Source organism: Mustela erminea, chromosome 19 (genome assembly GCF_009829155.1).
Source record: "Mustela erminea isolate mMusErm1 chromosome 19, mMusErm1.Pri, whole genome shotgun sequence".
NCBI lineage: Eukaryota > Metazoa > Chordata > Mammalia > Carnivora > Mustelidae > Mustela > Mustela erminea.
In genome coordinates this window covers 31169688-31189072 of record NC_045632.1, presented here as the reverse complement: position 1 = coordinate 31189072, position 19385 = coordinate 31169688, and the positions used below count along the sequence as shown (strand labels likewise).

Here is a 19385-nt window from a genome sequence, read left to right as displayed (position 1 = left end):
CCTACCTACTGAGATTTGACTATGAGAATTTTAAAGGCTAATTGAAAAGAATTGTAAGTATATTTAAATGCCCTCCTGGTGGGAAGGGAGAGAAATATATATTATGCTTCCAAGCAAAATAATGCTGTTTTTATCTATTATATCTAAAAAATGTAGTCTTAGGTCCTCAGCAAATTTGAGAAGTAAGATTAATCTTGTAGGAGGCTTTATTTTATTTTTCACTTAATTATAACATAGTAAAAATGTTTATTTTTAAATTATTGGATTTACATCACCTTCAGTGCAGGAGAATCTCCTTGAATCTTTGGTTAATAAGTAACTATCTCATCTAATTATTGTAATAATTTGCCATTCACTTGTGACTTGATGTAAAAGGTCAATATAATGTAGACTTACATCTTCCAAATCTTATTAAATGTTAATGAAAGTAATTTTATTTCCAAACTGACTTTTTAATTCAGATGGAAAATCTAAAGGACAATTAGTACATGCTATCTTCTGTTTGAACACCATACCAGTTGAGAGGTTGATGGAACCTCACAATGATTTTTACCCCGCATTATGGCTTGAATCCTTTCAAAAGGGATTTGTATCCTGAGGCCTAAATTAGGTACATAAAAAGAGAGGTTTAGTCTAGTGATTCCCACAATTATTTATAGCCTGATTCAGTCTTTATTAAGAGATGTTAATACCAGTTTCACTTACACAAAAGATATATCTTCTTAAGGCTGGAAATGGTGGGGCGGGGGAAGGTTGAATTCACTTGCAAGACATTTGTAGCATGAACAAAACGTTTGTATTTTATTGGGCCTGAAAATTTTGCTTAGAGCATGCTGAGAAAGCAAGAAAATAGTTTGGAAAAAATAAGATTAATGGTAGGTTTGAAGAATGTTGTCTGGGCTGAATAAAGCCTTCTAGGGAATTGACAGTGGGAAGGAAAAGATTAATGAAATCGTCCAAAGTTTTTATGAGATTTATACAGTTCTGGGTCCTTAGTCTCTGAGCACTGAACAGTCTATGTTTTGGAACAAAGTTCAATTTGGAAGATGAAAACAATGCAGAATTTACCTTTTGTCACTAATAGGAAGAGAAATTTGGCAAAGATAAGGATTAGGGGAATGATGACACTCCAACACAAAAAGTTTTCTGAGATTGAAGTTTATCAACCCTTTGTAATTAAGCCATCTCCATTTCTTCTGCCAAATGACACTGACAAAGAATGTAAGGATTTTTCCAAACTGCAGAAGTGATAGGTTTTTAATGGTACACAATTCAACATCAGCTTGTGTTTTTGGACTACTACTTTGTACCTTTTTTGAGTTATCTGTTTTCAGTAAGTTTTGTCTAAATCCAACAAGTCCTAAACAATTGTCCTTTCTAATGAGAATAAAAGATGAATAGCTTAATTTTTAGAGAGTTTTGATACTTTTCAAATCACCAGAATTGTCTTTTAAAAGATCTATTTGAAATTTTTGAAACTGTAGGTTTTGTTTCTGTCTAGTTCCAGAACATCAAATGGATGTCCTTAGGACTGTGATCTAGAGGTAGCCCCAGTGTCCCGATTCTCACATGTTCAACACAAAAGTGTTCACTGGTTGCTGATCCTACTCAAAAATTATGCAAAGGGATGTTGAGCTACACAGTGGTTCTCAGTGTGTGACATCCTGATCAGGAGGAGCAGGAGCTGCTGTGAAGTGAAAAATGCACATTCTCAGGCCCTAACCCAGACCTGCTGAATTGGAAACTCAGGGTGAGCTCGTTAATGTGCATTCTAACCAGCCCTCCCAGGGATGCAGGCGCACATTAAGATGCCTGTATTCTAGGCATTTCTTATGCAAGCAGGAGAGCTGGACTTCACATTTGGTATATGTTTGGAGAAGTAAGCTGATGGGTAAGGAGCTTGAGTTTTTTCAGAAAGCAATTTTTAAAAAGTGTTCAGCCCAAGAGAGTTGTTGAAGGCACCTGGACCAGCTGTACCCAAGCAAGATCCCTTTGTGAAAGAGTGAAAGGAGGATCAGGTGGCTTCCCTTGATAAGGGTATAGAGCGCTCTCTCTCACTCCCACCTGTGCTGACAATATGGTTGCAGCTTAAACATCAGGAAAAGTTTTGGCTTCATATAGAAGAAGGAGAAGTTCTAGCAAGGAGGTTAGGAAGGTAGGCTCTGGAGGTAGGTTTTGATGGATTCAGAGTCTGGTTCTGCCCTTTTCTCAATAGGTGAGTTTGGGCAAATTATTTACCTTCTTTGGGTCTATTTAATCATCTGTCAAATGTGGGACAGTATGGTTCTTAACACATGTGATTGCCATAAGAAAAGTATTGAGTGTAGTACTTAGTACTACTTAGTGTACTTAGTGTAGTACTTAGCACATAAATATCACTCACTAAACGATGGCTGTCACTGTTTGTATCATTGTTAAGAGAACAGGAAATACGGTGTGCTGGCCAGCTGCAAGAAGCAGAAGCAGAAGGTGGCCCAACTAGACCATTTTGTTTTTACCAGTTTCAGTGAAAAAGATGTTTTTTTTTTTAATTTTAAACAAAGAATTGCCATATGGTACAGCAGTTCTACTTCTGTATACTTACCCAAATGAGTTGAAAGCAAGCATTCTGACAGATGCTTGAATACCCATGTTCATAGCAGCATTATTTACATCATTTACAATAGCCAAAAGGTGTTCACAACCTAAACAACCCAAATGTTCATCAGCAGATGAATGGATAAACACAATCTGTATATCCAAGCGGAACATTATCCAGTCTTAAAAAGGAGTGAAATTCAGACACATGCCAAGGATGAGCCTGGAAAAACATTATGCTAAGTGAAATAAGCCAGTCACAAAGGGACAGATATCGTATGGTTCTGCTTAATAAGAGGTACCTAGAAGAGTCCGGTTCGTAGAGACCAACAGTGGAATAGAGGTTACCAGGGCCTGGGGGATCCTGAAAAAGAGTTTAGTTTGGGGCGAAGGAAAAGCTCTGGAGCCGGATGGTAGTCATGGTTGTACAACAGTATGAATGTAATGTCACTGAACGTATGCTTAAAAGTGGTTAAAATTATAAATTTTATGGCCACATTTAAAAAATTAAATTAATATGACCAAATTTTTAAAAAATGAAAAAAAATTTTTTCAAGCTATTGAGATTTGTCAGAACTGGCCTAATTTATTTGGAAAACTATCTGCATGCTGGACTTTGAATTCAGTCTTTTTTGTTTTTAATCACTGAGATAACTCATGTCTTCAAATAATGTGGAACACTATAGTTAACAAGAGACTCTACTGTGTATTTGAGAGTTGCTAAGAGTGGATCTTTAAAAAGTTCTTACCAGAAGAAGAACTTATTTTGGTAATCATTTTGTAATATGTACATATTACATATCATATACATATCACATCATTATGTTATACACCTAAAATTAATACAATGTTTTAAGTCAATTTTATCGCAGTAAAACTAGGGGGGAAATTATCCAAAAAATTATCACACACACAAAAAATAATAATGTAGACCATGATGACCATTAAGCTTTAAAACTCGAAGTCAAAAAGATATGCTCAACTGCACTTCGAATTGGTGATTAACAACAAAACCAAAAAAAAATTTCCATTTGGCTTGGTGTACTGGTGGCCAGAATGAGTCCAGTCTCCCAGCATTAGTGGAACTCATCTCTTAGAAAACCTTTTTAGCACTGATAAGCAAAGCACTATACTTACAAAATACTCTGAACCCTTTGTCTTTTCTGACTCCTATAAATCTCAGTAACCTGTATAATTAGTCACATTTACTGTTACTGCATCGTGGGAACAGCAACAAGCTAAGAGCTGCTGTGTGACCTTGGTTCTCACTTCTCTTAAGCCCACGCCTAGACAGACGCCGATATGTCTCCCACCCTGCGTGCCTAACTCCGTGCCCAGCATGTCAGCTGAGCCAAATGATTAAGTGAACTATATCATCATTTGAGATTGGACTAAAATTGTCCAGGGAAACATTCTCAGGATGAAATATGTTCATTCCCAGTGGAGTCTGGCTTTGGAATTGTCACGGTATCTTTCACCCTTCGTGTATTTTTTATCAGGGATAGTCTCTAAATTGAGGTCTGGTCACAGGGGACACTTTACCTCCAAAATGGCATCTGAAAAAGAAATGTCTTCAGAAGCTAAGGCATGCTGAATGGCTGCCGAGCTGAGAAAAAATAATCAGGTTGAAAATTGGTGTTTGCTCCCTGAGATGCCATTTTCCCAAAGGGCAGGCACTTATTTACAGTTTTGAATGTTCATCGCCTTCTTCCTGGCGGGACTTTAGATCAGCTATCTCATCTCTTATTTCGGCCTAGTAAAGTCTGGCCACATTCCTTCATGCCAACGTGTACCTTTTTTTTTTTTTTTTTAAGATTTATTTATTTAGAGAGAGAATGCATGCAAGTATGAGCAGAGTTGGGGCAGAGGGAGAGAGAGAGAATCCCCAAGCAGACTCCCCACTGAGTGCAGAGCCTGAGGCAGGGCTCCATCCCATGACCCTGAGATCATAACCTGAGCCCAAACCAAAGGTCAGATGATTAACCAACTGAGCCACCCCAGCGCCCTCCCACCCCCAATACACACCATTAAAAAACAAAGATGAACTTCTTGCCCTGAAAACCCTCTCCCTCTTCCCTGCATTTCCCTCCCCCCCTCACCCCAACACCAGCACACGTCAGCCTATGGATTTCCTCAACCCAATACACCAGATGCTTCTTTTATTGCATGTTGTGGCAGGAAAGAAGGATTAAATTACCGAGGCTGTCAGGAAGGACAAGCTCTCTGCCATACATTATCATTATCATGCGCATCCTGGGTGAGAGAAAATGCAGTAAATCCCTCAAATACAAAGCAATAAAGACCGCTGGCTTTTACCGTCTTGACTGCCAGTGTCATTAACAGGCAGTGACAGCAATGTGGCACTCTTAGATGTTGCTCGTATCCTTTCTGACAGCATGCACATAAACCCGCCCGTGACATGACTTTAGATCACATGACTGCTCAGATTTGATTCTGGTTTCCAGAGCTGCTTTTCTTTTCCCAGGCATACAAGTGAGGTGGCATGGCTTGTGTCTCTAAAAACAGGTATTCATACAAATACAGAATGGTACTAAAGTAGCATATTCCTGAGTGACTTCTTTCTGGGGATTTTTTTTTTTTGTACAGTGATCTACGTGGATAAAGAGAACAACCAAGCAAAGAGAGACATCTTAAAAGCAATACTACTGAAACAAGAGCTGCCATACAGAAGGTACATTTAAGCACTCTACGTTATTGGATGGTTCCTGTGAAGTAGGTCTCCGTAGCGTGGTGTGGTGAAAGAAAGCTCAAGAAGCGGAATCAGAACCCCTGACTTCTCTGATTCACCCTGTGTCCTGGGATGAGTGTGTTTCCTCTCGGTTTCTTTCTTCCTAGAAACAGAGTAGCCCTGCGTACCGTGCAGAGCAACTGTAAAGATCTGACAGTGCTTTGCAAACCAAAACACCATACAGTGTATATCTAGTATCCCATTAGAGTTCAAGTTCAAGTTTAACTGTAAAGAGCGTGACACAGTTGCAAGGAGGGTGCCCTCTGGAGCCACGTGGCTTGAGCACAGATTCTTGTTTCATCACTTATAAGCTGACCTGGGACAAGCACCCTCCGCCTCATGTTCTTCATCCGGAAAATGGAGATGATACCAGATAGGGTGGTCGAGAGGCTTCAGGGAGATGATAGAGGTGGGATGGCTAGAATAGGACATGGCACAAGAGTATGGCACAAGATGACATCATGGTCATTGATGTAAGTAGTAGCAGCAATGTCAATATTACTACATGTACTAGCTCATCAGCCTTCCAGACTCATTTACTATCATTGTTTAATTATTCATCATTTCATGTTATTTTTAAATCTTTTTTTTTAATTTATTTATTTGAGAGAGAGACAGTGAGAGAGAGCATGAGCGAGGAGAAGGTCAGAGGGAGAAGCAGACTCCCCATGGAGCTGGGAGTCCGATGCGGGACTCGATCCCGGGATTCCAGGATCATGACCTGAGCCGAAGGCAGTCGTCCAACCAACTGAGCCACCCAGGCGTCCTTCATGTTATTTTTAATGCCTTTTTTTTTTTTCCAAATCTGAACAGAAGATTTTGGATTCTAGTTCGGTAGAGTAATAATACCCCTGTAAGAAGGAAAATCCCTGGTTTTAGTAACTTCCTGCTTTCGTGCGAGCTCCCAAGTGTACAGTTTTGAGGAGTTTTGTAAGGCGCTACCCATCAGCCCGTTTGCTGGCTCTCCTCCCATGGCCAGGGCGGGCCCTTTAGCTCTCTGTCGTCGTCTTCCCCTTGCCTTTGTGGCCCACAGATGACTCCTAGTGCCTCCGAAATAGAGCTCACCCCCGTTCTTCGTAGAAAGAGGCTTAAGTTCTCCCCTTTCTTAGTGGGCATGAAGGGAAAGTTAAAGACATTCTATTTTTCTCTTTTTTTTTTTTTTTTTAAGTTTTTATTTTTGAGTAACCTCTCTACCCAGCATGGGGCTCAGACTCACAACCCCGAGACCAAGAGGCACATGCTCCACTGACCGAGCCAGCCAGGTGCCCCAAGACATTCTGTTTTTCTCTTTTCTTTTTTTCTTTTTCTTTTTTTTTTTTTTTTTGGACATTCTGGTTTTCAAAAGAGCTTGCAAACTAGCATTTGATCTTCCCTTTCAAGAAAGGAGACTGGAATTCTTAGCTCTTGGGATCTGAGAGTAGTTTTTTTCATTAACTCCTTAAAATACATATATCAATTCTTTGGATCTGAGTTCTGAAGAAAGTATGCTAAAAACCTTGTTAATGAGACTGAAGTTCTGTCTTGCCCAGCATGGTAGGTAATCATTCAGGTTTTACTTATTTACTTTGTATTGTTGAGCTTCTTTGCAGACCTCCTCATTGCCATCAGAGTTCCAGGGCTGTCCCAGGTCACCAGTGCTTACACTGCACTGACCATGTCATCTGCCTCTCTGCGGCCAACAGGCTGGGTCCTTACTGTCCGGGACTGAGCTCTGTTTCCATGGGCAAGCGCTGGGCTGGACTTCCCAGTCTTCGCAGTCTGATTGTCCACCTGTGTGTTCACTTTGTTTCTGGAAGGTTAGAACATATTGTAAGTAGCACTCCTCATCAGGGAAGAGCAATTTTGTTTCCTCAGAAGTGGGTATTTTTAAAAAGACAGATTCCGCTTTAAACATAGACCTGCCTTTCCTCAGTAGACCTACTTCCTTGTAGCAAAATTGTTTTAAAATTTCTTTAAAAGTCCACAGTAAATGTAATGACTTCCACTAACCCATCCTTGTTTCTCTAAAAATCTCTAAATGACCCCCAGAGACACAAATGTTCATGTCATTTTGAGAAAGACCAAAAGAGGCAGCGGAGGCACAGAGTGATGACAAGGGATGGGAGCTGAGTACATGCCCAGAGCGCTGCGGTGCCTGCCACTGCCCACACCACTGCCCACTGTGGCAGGAATGGGGCCATCACAGGGCAGAATGGACACGCCTGCTTTTCTCCCTGACAGTATCATTTTCTTCAGGAGAAAGGGGGTGTTTATTTACATGTTCCCACAGCCAAAAGACAGTCGTTACTCCCATGGGTGTTCTCACCTTTTGCAAAAACTTACAGGTCCTGCTACTTCACATGGTTTAAAGTACCTGCTAGTTTATAAGAACTCATGTTCTCAGGCAGCAGCCCTCTTGAATACTGGAGACAGCTTACAAGGCACAGTTAGAGAAGTTGGCCAACTTTCCTGACGTGCATACATTTATGTACAACGTATAACAAATTACCTACAGTACCTTTGCGCCTGGCCCTGCCTATATTTGTGAGTATGCAAGTGTCACCTTCAAAGGAACATAACTCCTTGAAGCAGGACTTAAAAATTATTTGAAGTCATCATGTTGACACTGACTTAAGGTTCTTTTTTGGTTTCCTTTCTTTAACCTGTGCTGTTGAGCAGATCCACCATAACCATCAGCATTCCAGTAGGTAAAACTCAGAGGTAACCCTTAGGGTTGTTTTCTATCCTGTTTTATATGAAAAGAAATTATTTCAGAGAATCAAAAATGCTAAACAATATAGGGAGTTTTCGTGCTTTCTGACTTCCTAAATAGCAGCAGGTGACATTTGAGGTCTGGATCTTGATGCCCAGCCCAGGGCCTGCCTCCTCCAGCAGACCTACTCCAAATGAGCCAGGCTTCAACAAGAAGCATTCGTGTAGAGGTTCAACAATCTTTATGATCCCCTACATAAGCATCGGGAGCGAAATGCTTGACAAGGCGGTGCCCCTGCACTTCCAGGCGTTTCCAGCCCGCTGAGGATGACAGACAGCAACAAGTAAACAAATAAACCAATTACATTTTACAGTAAGTGCTAAGAGAAAGATTAAACAAGTTGCTCACATAGCAAGTAACAGTGACAGCGAGTCTAAGGAGAGGACAGTAACCTGGATAGTGAGGGGACTAGAGGACCCAGTCTGATCATGAACTGCACAAAGAAGATCTTCGCTGGCAGAAGGAACCAAGGGCCTGCAGGAAGACATAGAGGTCTCTGTCTAGGACCCGGCAAGGGAGGTCAGCAAGGAGAGAGTTCTGCAGGAGGGAGAAGGGGAGGCAAGAGCATCTCCTGAGGTCCTTCCAGTCCCACCTCCCTGCGGGTATATGACATCTACACCGGCTGTCTGCCCCGATCCTCCAAGTAGCCTGGAAGCCTCTTCAGGACACAGAACAAGCAAGATATCCGCCTCTTTGTTTGGCAGGCGTACAGGTGAAACACAACATCTTATGTGCTGTTGAGCCAAAGCCAAATTGTAGCTTTCAGATTATTTGAGCGTACATTCTTCCCTTTTTAGCTTAACTTCATACTTTCTTAATTTCATATTTGACATCTCATTTTGCTCTCCATAGAATTTGAAGCTAGGAGTACCGAATATTGGTTTCTAACCCTTTCCTTGGCATTTAGAAGGGCTTCCCCCCGCCGCTTTTTGTCTCAGAATTCTCATATATTCAGTGGAGGTAATGGAATGCGTTTGTAAAGTGATAGAGATGTGATCCTTAAATGTGACACGTTATAGGAGGAGAACACTTAACAATATTAGTACGATCTGCCTAGCCTCTATCTTTTCTGTAAGTCTTGTGGATGTAAAATGTGCATCAGATATCACTTGTAATTCCTACTCTTCCAAGCATATTCATTTTAGGACAATTACTTTCATCGCCATTCTTCTTGTTTAACTGACTGATACAGTCATTGTATAATTTGGCAATCACAGTTTTCAATTGAAACAAGTCTTCCCCGTGTCTTCTTTTTCTTTTCTGTTAGAAATGTAGACGCTTAAGCAGCTCTACCTAGATTAAAAATCATAGTAATAAAAGAGCAAACATTTCCTCGATGTTTCCATGTCCCAGGCACTGTTTATATGTATCATCTCATTTGATCCCCAAAAGAGCCCTTCGTGTTCTACAGATAAGAACAGAGAGGTTTAGGGGCTGAGCCTGGGTGGCTCAGTCAGTTAAGCAACTGCCTTCGGCTCAGGTCATGATCCCAGAGTCCTGAAATCGAGTCCCACATTGGGCTCCCTGCTCGGCAGGGAGCCTGCTTCTTCCTCTGGCCTCTCCCCTCATATGCTCTCTCTTTCCCATTCTCACGTTCTCTCTCAAATAAATAAATAAAATCTTAAAAAAGAAAAAAAAAAAACAGAGAAGCTTAGTAATGTGTCTAACATTATACAGCTAGTAGTGGGATAACTAAATTTGAACTCACAATGGATGCCCTTTAACCATTCCATCTTAATCCCTTTGTTTAATGCATCATGTAATATAGTCATCCACTTACAAATCAGGATCTGTATTCTTCACGATTATTGTGTGAGTAAGTGTTGCCTGTGGTTTCAGGGGAAGGGATTTCTATTTTCTGTTTGTTTTTTTTTTTTAAGATTTTATTTCATTTTTTCATCAGAGAGAGCACAAGCAGGGGGAGTGGCAGACAGAAAGAGAAGCAGGCTCTCCGCTGAGCAGGGAGCCCGATGCGGGGCTTGGTCCCAGAACCCTGGGATCATGACCTGAGCCAAAAGCAGACACTTAATTAACCAGCTGAGCCACCCAGGCATCCTGGGATTTCTATTTTCTAATCAAAGTTTATTGCTGGCTGAAAACAGGGTCTCAGTAAAGGAATGAAATGTCAAATGCTTACTTTCAGCAAATTAGTTAAAAATACCTTCATGTTTACCTGTAAGTATTTGGAAAGGATTTTATTTGCACGTATTTCTCAAGGCATGATTTCTCTGAGACTTAGATTTTCATCTCAAAATGTGATCTAAGAAACAAGTTTCTTGTTTGGTTTCTGATTTGGGATAGCTACATTTTGAAAATGGTTAAAATGGTAGTTTACAAGTATCCATGGTTTAAGCTCCCTTGCCAAGACATATCAAAAGAGTACTTAACTGTAAATTCCTGTCATTTGGTCAATCCAAGTGTGTTTGGCCTCAGCACAAGCCACTAATTCAGATCAGTTCCATCGGAACCCTACAATTATGTCTAAAAGTAAAATAAAATTTGGATGCTAGGATTGTAAGTTAAAAGATTGCTGAAGTAGTACAAACATTCCATGTAGCTGTTGGGCAGAGCGACAGTATTTATCTAATTTGACTCAGAATGTTACTGGGGAGCATGGTCCCTGCATTCCAGAGAATGCAGAGAGTTAATAAATTGCTTGGTAGCCACTCTGAAGTTGTACATTTCTACACTCTGAAGTAGAAAATGTTGCATTTCTTTTGAAAATGGTGCCCTGATCTCCACAGTCTTTATTCACTTGATCCTTTTAGCCTTAAAAGTCGATGTGTCACAATACAATCAGATAGTGTGTATTAGAACATCTGGTTCTTCTCTTTGCCTAGTAATTTTCTCAGATTCTAGAGTTAAATGTTAATCGGCGCTCAGAAAAGTGGATTTATGTTCATTTGAAGGCTCGGCGTGCTATAATAATTCTAGTAGTTCATGCAATAACTTATCTAACCTCATGTAATTTGCTTTTTATTGGAATAATTGGAAACTTCGAGATTTCATACTTAGTGATAAAACCCCATTTGGGAGTTGTGTTTCATGATGATTTTTTCCTCACTTTGTGGGGATTTTCTGGGTTTTTTTCTTCCCTTCTCAGTGTCCGCTTCACCGTGGTCAGTGACCCTCCAGAGGATGAACAGGATCTGGAGTGCGAGGACATTGGCATTGCTAACATTGACCTCGCTGACATGTTTCAGGAAGGGAGAGACATCATCGAGCAAAATATCGATGGTATGAGTGAAAGTATTGCTCAATTTGTACAACAAATGCTGAAATCCAAATTCTTTATTAAAACCTTCTTTTTTGCTGGCTACAGGGACGTTGAGTCCCACATTGGTTGACTCCTTTGTAACTCCAGCTTTTTTTTTTTTTTTTTTTGAAGCCGGAAGCTTTTCACTCCCTCCCTCCCTTGCCCTCTCCCTCTGCCTTCCTTTCAATCAACAGAAATTTTAAAATAATTAATTGCACTTCACAAGGAATTGTTCATTTTGTTAGTATTGGGGATGAGTGTGTGACAAAAATGTGGCCATTGGATTTTTTTTTTTTTAATGCTGTTTATGGAAGCTTCATGCTGTCAAGCCTTATTTCAGCCAAGGCATGTTATTCTGAGTCATCATTATGGTGTCTTTTGTAAGGCTTCTCTTTAATTCAGTGTTACAATCCAGTGATACAGCCACTGCAAATGACTCCGAGTCATAATGGTCACTTACTTCCTAGCAGGATGCTGAGGGGAGAAAAGGATTCCCGACAAAATGTACTCTCCTGGATTGTTGCCTCAAAGGCATGAGTCCCATCAGGGCTTAGTTTCTACCCTCCAGATTCTCATCAAATATACTTGGAACATGCTCAAGGAATTGTGCTTTATGAATCAGCCGTTTAACAGTCATAATGAGGGGGCACCTGGGTGGCTCAGTGGGTTAAAGCCTCTGCCTTCGGCTCAGGTCATGATCCCAGGGTCCTGGGATCAAGCCCACATCAGGCTCTCTGCTAGTGGGGAGCCTGCTTCCTCCTCTCTCTCTGCCTGTCTCTCTGCCTACTTGTGATCTCTGTCTGTTAAGTAAATAAATAAAATCTTTAAAAAAAAAAAAAAAAAACAGCAGTCCTAATGAGGATAGCCAGGGCTATACATAGTAAATGGACAAATGAGGCTGAGTCTTAGTCACATTTGCCAAGTGAGCAGAGCATCTCCCGTAGACTGTACACGGCTGATTTCCTCAGCTGTTCATGCATCCAGTGAACACTTATGTGAGCATGTGAGCACCTCTTAAGTGCCAGACGCTGTTCCCCCACAGTTCAGCTGCGGTTCCCGTGTCAAGCTCTCTGTCCTGTATATGTGCCACCTACTCACAGGTCAGCATCAAGCCAGATGATTAACCAAACTGGAAACCTATCCTGGGAAATCTTTCTAAACTACCCATATCTAGCTACGTGACAGTTTGTCACAACTTGGGCACAGAAAAAGATGAGAGGATTAAAATATTAACCTAAACCCTCCGAAAGACAACCAGAACCAAGAAAACCTGAGAAAAGCAATGAAAATGATCTAGGCTTTATGTTCTTCAGCTTTTCTCCTGTTCGTTCTGGTTAGCAGCCCATCTTCCCATTCTGAGAATTCACGTGTGGCCACACTAATCTGTCCCAGACAGCTCCTGTGGCTGTGTTTTGAAGGAGAGTCAAAAAAATTAAACACTTGGGTGTCAGGTCAGGATTTTAATGCTGTGTTTGGTGCCAGACAGAGCAGTGAAGAGTCCCAAAGAAGAGGTGTAAGGAAACTCGGGATCAAGCTGGGGAACCCCTGGTGCCCAATGACCTCCCTGCCTGCTCAGGTCTCTACCCAAGTCTTTGTATACCCAGTTATGTTTCAAGATTTCCTTAAAAAAAAAATTGGGGAGTTGTTGTATCTTATCCCTTCTAGACTTTATTTCTTCTAACTTAGAAATTCTAAGCCTGTGTGGGACTCGTCATCCTACAGCCTTGCCACGAGGTCAGCTTTAGGAGCGAGCAGGAGTCTTAACTCCACAAGCAATAAGTATGTACACACGTGATAGACCTGAAATGTGTATCTTCCTACATGTAGGACAGGCTTTAATTTACAGATTTCTTTTTTTTTTTTAAGATTTTGTTTATTTATTTGACAGAGATCACAAGTAGGCAGAGAGACAGGAAGTGAGTGGAGGGAAGCAGGCTCCCACTGAGCAGAGAGCCCAATGCGGGGCTCCATCCCAGGACCCCGAGACCATGACCTGAGCTGCAGGCAGAGGCTTTAACCCACTGAGCCACCCAGGTGCCCCTAATTTACAGATTTCTGAGGTGCCAGTGAACTTTGGACTTTTAAAGAGCCGTCTTCGTGTTTGCAATTCCCATTTCAGGTAGTCTATCTAAAGAAAAATCTGTTGAATGACAGTAACACTTTTTGGCCATTTTTCTCCCTAGTCTTCGATGCACGGGGAGGTGGTGGACCTATCGGCAAGCTCAGGGTAACCATCAAAGCACTCCATGCCCTCCGATCCGTCTACGAGCAGCACAGAGACGACTTGGAGGCTGAAAAAAGCCGTTGCAGAGGCGTGTCCTGCTCCTGAGTAAACGCTCACGTGAAAGCTCTGAGAGGAGGTTTCTCTAACTACTCCGGTGTATATCATCTAGAATTCATGCGACACAGGCAGGGGGAGCCCTGGGTTTGTGGGGGTCAAGTTTTATATCCTTTTCCATCTGTTTATTTTTCTATTCCCTCCTTCCCACGACTGCCACCCCTCAGGACTTCAGTTCTCCACCATGGGCAGTACCTCCTCAATAATTTATACCTACATGATAGCATGAGAAAGCCTATTTGCATTTTCAACACTTTCGTATGAAAAACCGACATGCTAGTCCCATTTTTATTTTTAATAAGCAAAAAGGGTAAATCTTAGAAAACCTATGAAAAGAAATACTTTTATGTTATCCCTAATCGTCCCACTAAATGGAATGCCTGTGATTAGCCTCATTAAGAGTTTTATACTGTGAAGATTTTATTAGAAGCAATATATGAAAATTACTTGGATTAATGTGTTAATCTTCCTCTTTAAAATGCTAATATCCATTTTATGCACATTAAAGCTCAGTATGCATTTTCTTTGATGCATGCAGTTTCTATCAATTAAATATAAAGAATGAAACTTGGCACCAACTTATTAAATAACTGCAAGTTCTTGGTTTTCTTTCCTAAAAATCACACTTCTTCCCATTTGTATGGTTTTTATGGATCTGTAATGCTGATATGGGATCCAGGGATGTGTGTGTATAAAGAGGGGGGATAGACAGGTGCATGTATGTATATACATGAAATTCATGTTTTGAAAACTTAGCTTATGATACAGAAAGAAATTATTAAAAGTATGACTCAAATTCTGATATGCTTAGTTAGACCTGAAAGGAATATCTTTTTTTATCGTTTTTAAAATTTACATCAAGCTTGTACAATGGTGGGGTGTATCTGGATAACCAGATCCTCGAAAAGCAGCTCAGAAAGTTAATTTTCTAGCTTTTACCCAATCTCACTGAAGGATTTAATTGATATTTTTAATGGAGCTGTGAATCAATGCTGCAAAGGAATTGTCTCTGGAGGTCTAGGATATAATGCATTTCATTTTTTAATTTACTTTTTTATTTGTCATTTTCTTCAAAGGATTTTTATAGGCTGTGGGTTTTCACTGTTTGCAAACAGGCTATGTTCCTTCTTAAGCATATGTAAAGTATTCAGGGAGATAAGTAATTTATTAAAATCTACCTAATTTGCCGTGATATATTAAATCTCTGCTTCAGTGATCACAGACCATTTCATTTAGAGAATTAGGCATTCCCTCTTTGTGTGATTAAAGCTCTGGAAAATGAGTTCTTTGCTCCTATTTGTGAACATTCAAAGCCTGCTAATGGCAAGAAGATGGAATAGATTATGAGACAATTCATTACAGTTCAACAGAAAAAAAAAAAGCAGCTATAATGCAAAAATGCAAGTATGAATATCTGCATATAGTTTGAACCATCTGTGCTCTAATGGCTTCAATAATGACTCTCGTCTTTAGGAGGCTTTGAAATGACATCCGTACAATATTAATTTGTTGATGTACATTGTGGGACCAGTAGAGTACGATCTGACCACAGAAATCTATAAATTCTGTCTCTACCATTGGGCCTCCCTGTCTGGGGCCTGCCATCTCCAAGAAGAATCTTGCTCTCATCAAACTCTGCAAATCTTCATAATAACTCATTCCTCTGGAACCTTCTAGAGACCACAAACATCTGCAGACTAAACCTCTCCAATCCTAGTAAACAGCCACATGTTTGTTGTCACTTCAGCTGGCTCTGAGCTCATCTTTTTGGCCTCGCTTTCTAGCTTTCTTTGGCTTCATGCAGTTACGGTGTCATTAAGGACCATAATATTCCCTGCAGTAATTTAAAACAGCCGAATTATACCCTGGGGTTAACTGAGTGGTTTTTGAGACATTTATTGTGGTATTCTCCCAGGAGGTTTGTATTATTGTTTTAAAACGTTACATCCCAAACTAAATACTCTTTCTGCAGGGAAAAGAACCGGATTGCACTGACTTCTTATGATCTTTAAGTAGAGAGGGGGAGTTTTTATTAGGGAACTTCTGAGACCTCGTCAGCTGGGTGGAATGTATACCTCAGATATGATTAGAGAACTAGCCATGTTTCTGTCACATTCATGTTTGCCGTAGAGATTATTAAAGATTCCTTTTCTCGTTTTAAAATAATGCACCTTCCAACTATGTAAATTCTTACAAAGCTCATCTTCTTAAGTAATCGGATAGCTGCTGCCATATTTTTTGAAGTGGGGTAAATGGTATTGAAAGCCATCGTATGGATGCTTCAAGTGGGTTTCATAATCTGTTCGAGAAGAGTTTTTTATGCTGTCTTGTGTTGACCCGAGTTCATTGAAAAAAGCTCACCACCTTTTTGGATTACAGAGCAATGGTTTTCTCTCAGTGCGCCAAGCCTGAACCATTAAGCATGGCAAGCAGGAGAGGGGGCACCCACGGTGGCCTTAGCACACTAATACCCCAGTTGAAGGCAAGATTTTTATGGACTTACAGCTCTTGGTGTAAATGTACACAGTACACTCAGCACTTTTGGGGTCTGTAATGCTTTTAGTTTGGAAATATAAATAGAGATGTGATGTGGTGTGTGGGAGAGTGTATTTTACATGGTTTTTTGCCTACTGTAGTAGAAATGTCAAATTCCCAGCCACTGTCACGAGAAGCAGTTGACAAAAATAAGTTTTATGGTTTACAGTGCGGTTTACATAGAGAACATTTCTCTTCACTCTCGATTTCAACATGTTTTCTAAATTATCATGGTTTATTGCCATTTAAGTTAAATTAGTTTTTTTAAGAATAAATAGAGAATATATTTAATCAAATAAAGAACAGCCACATTGAAATTCTGCTGTTCCTGCCGTTCATTCGTTACCACAAAACACAAATACTTTTTAATGTGTTATGAAGAAGTGTGGGCTCAGAGGTGGTCATGTGACTGGGGGGGGGTTCTGCGTGCACCCATGTTCCCACAACAAAACATAAATTATTTAAGTAATCTGACATCAAGAGCTGTGACAATGAAAACCACTTCTTACACATGTTCTAACAAGAATCTGATTAACATTTTTGTGGATATGGAAAATAACTTTTTTTAGTCAAGCTGCCACCATTGCTGAATTTGGAATGATTTCCTTATTCACTAGATGGCAAAATGTGAATCATGCGTGTGACCAAATATGAAAATAAAATGCCATCTTTGTGTAGTACAGAACAACCAAGGGAGAGCTCTAGGGATATCACATTATCTAGTGATTGACAATATCAGGATGATAATTTATCCCCAACTATGAGAGTACATTTCAATAAGTCACTCATGCCTGAAGGCCTCTGACTACCTTGACAAAGAAAATCTAAGCCCATGATTTATTATAGATTGGACAACATGCCTAATTAGATCCATGAATGGAAGCAAACAGCTTTACGTCCCCTTTGTTCAGAACAAAAACAACCTCTAGGTCAACCAGAAAGCTAAAAAATATCAAAGATATAGAAACAAGTGTTTTAAAAACTAAAAATACAGAATTAGAAATATCTCTCATCCTAATCTCTTTTATCTTGCAAGATAGATTTTTTGTTGTTGTTGTTCCTTTTCGAAGAGCCACCACTGGACTGAACCTGACAGTCTAACCTCCTGGAAAAGTGAGCCCATGTTCCTGGTATTGTTACACCTTCTGTTCTTACCCTCTCATTTTCCACCTAACAGACTTATATCTTTAAACCATGTTTCTCCTTCAGTTTTTCTGAAGTAAAAATCTGGTTCTCTCAGATTGTGGCCTCTTTTCTGTGGTGGACACCCGAAGGCTTCTCTTCTGCCTTTTGCCCCTTCTCACTCTCTGTCGAGATTGACCTCTCTCATCCCTGTAACAGCATCACCCCTCTTGAGTGAACACCACTGGTTTTCTTTGTAAGTCAAATTCGCCATCTTGATCTTCCTCTTTCTGTCATCTGTTCTGTTTATACCTATATTCTCCCATCTGTTTGTCCCCCTACTAATTTTTATGTCAATCAAGGCACATGTTTTTCCTTTCTCTTATCTTGGGCTACAACCACTTCTTTAGATACCAGCATTGGTGAGAGCTCCAGTGACATTCCCAAAATGTGCCTTTGTGTGAAGACTTTTCTTAATTTAACATGACAAGAGCACTTTTAGTCAGCCATTATGAAACTGAGCGAACAGCAAGCTAATTTTTGTGTCTTTGCTTTTTGTAGTGAAGCAAAAGAGACTGGAACTCAGAAAGCTCTCAGGAATCACTGGTAAGGAACTGAAGCATAAGGACTTGTTTTTTTAAGGAAATGTGTCATTAAAAGCAAACTTTATTTGGCATTAATGTGTTTTGTCCGAATTACACGTGCTATCATTAACAGTAGGAGAAATTGGATAATTTGAAGAAGAAAACAGACTACACATAGCCCAAGATGAGGGAGCCAAGAGAGCCAAGACAACCTATAAAACGAGATAGATATCTTCTGTTGACATTGAAGCAAGGTAACAGGCAAAATAGAATGCAAGGTGGAAAACAAAGGACAAAGAAGGACAATTTATACCAGTAAAAGGAACAACAGGTCAAAGATCTAATGAACTTGAACATATGTACACTTAACAGTATAGCCTTGAAGTACGTGATGCAACAAGTTGATAGAACTATGGACAAAATATTATGGCCACATCAGTTTTACTAGATTGTAATTGTGATAAAAAAAAATTAAGTCTAGAAGATGTGCTTAATATATTTACTAAACTCAAGCAAATATAGAACACACGTGGAACATTTATAAAAAAAAAAACAAAACACAACCATGTATTCAGCCACAAAGGAAGTCTCAATTTCCAAAGAATTGAAATCCTTTAAACTGTTTCACTAAGCAAAATGCAATACAATTAGAAAATAACAAAAAGATAACTAAAAAAAATAACACTATCTAAAAGTTAAAAATATGTGTTACTGTTCTGGGTTCTAACAGAACAAGAAATTATCCACTCCTACTATATAACTAGGAGAAGAAAATTCTACAAACTTCATTTTACACTAAATGGGGGAAGTAAACATCAGCCCAGAAGCCCACACCCAGAGGGGGAGTAAGGTAAGGGTTAGACATAAGAGAGTGTGACAGGATTCTAGTGGCACTAGAACACAGATAACATGAACTCAAGTTCCCTTAGTACGACAAAGGCCATGTTCAGTAGGGAAATGCTGAGAACAGTTCTGAGGTCTAGTGGGTCAGAGTTATTCGCTACTCGAGAAGTGAAAAGGGCTCGGAAAGTGAATAGAACCAGAATTAGTAGCCTTGGGAAGACACCTGGAAGAGAATGACACACTTTGAAAGGGGGAGGTATCCTTGGGAGATGTGGCAGTGAAAGAAAGAACCAGCTAACACTATGGGCCCCAGTGGAACAAGAGAGTATCATTCGGTGGTATCATTCTCATTAAAAGGAGGCCATTTGTTAAAGCAACTTCACTGCAGCAACAGAAGAGGATACTCTTGAGCTGAGAAAACCTGTAAGCTACCCAAACCTCTTCCCCACCTATATGATTATCCTTCCCGGCCTGTCTAGGAGAATTGAAAACAAGTAAATTTTACTCTAACTATCCCGTATCCATATTACATAAGAAAATAAGGAAACTTTTTGGCAGGATAGAGTTCTACCCTAGTAATGATGAGTTGGATAGTTTGGACCAGCATACCTGTTGAGAATAACTAGAAA

General features: G+C 40.1%; 1 protein-coding gene across 1 annotated transcript in view; it reads left to right on the top strand.

Annotated features, from left to right (window-relative positions):
- The window catches only part of RPGRIP1L (RPGRIP1 like), a 126979-nt gene that overhangs the window by 79947 nt on the left and 27647 nt on the right, over nucleotides 1-19385 (top strand). Inside the window, exons 25-28 of the mRNA XM_032324551.1 lie at nucleotides 5185-5269; nucleotides 11182-11315; nucleotides 13518-13646; nucleotides 17891-17935. Of these exons, the coding sequence (XP_032180442.1) occupies nucleotides 5185-5269; nucleotides 11182-11315; nucleotides 13518-13646; nucleotides 17891-17935 (393 nt within the window). The remainder of the gene's footprint in view (nucleotides 1-5184; nucleotides 5270-11181; nucleotides 11316-13517; nucleotides 13647-17890; nucleotides 17936-19385) is intronic.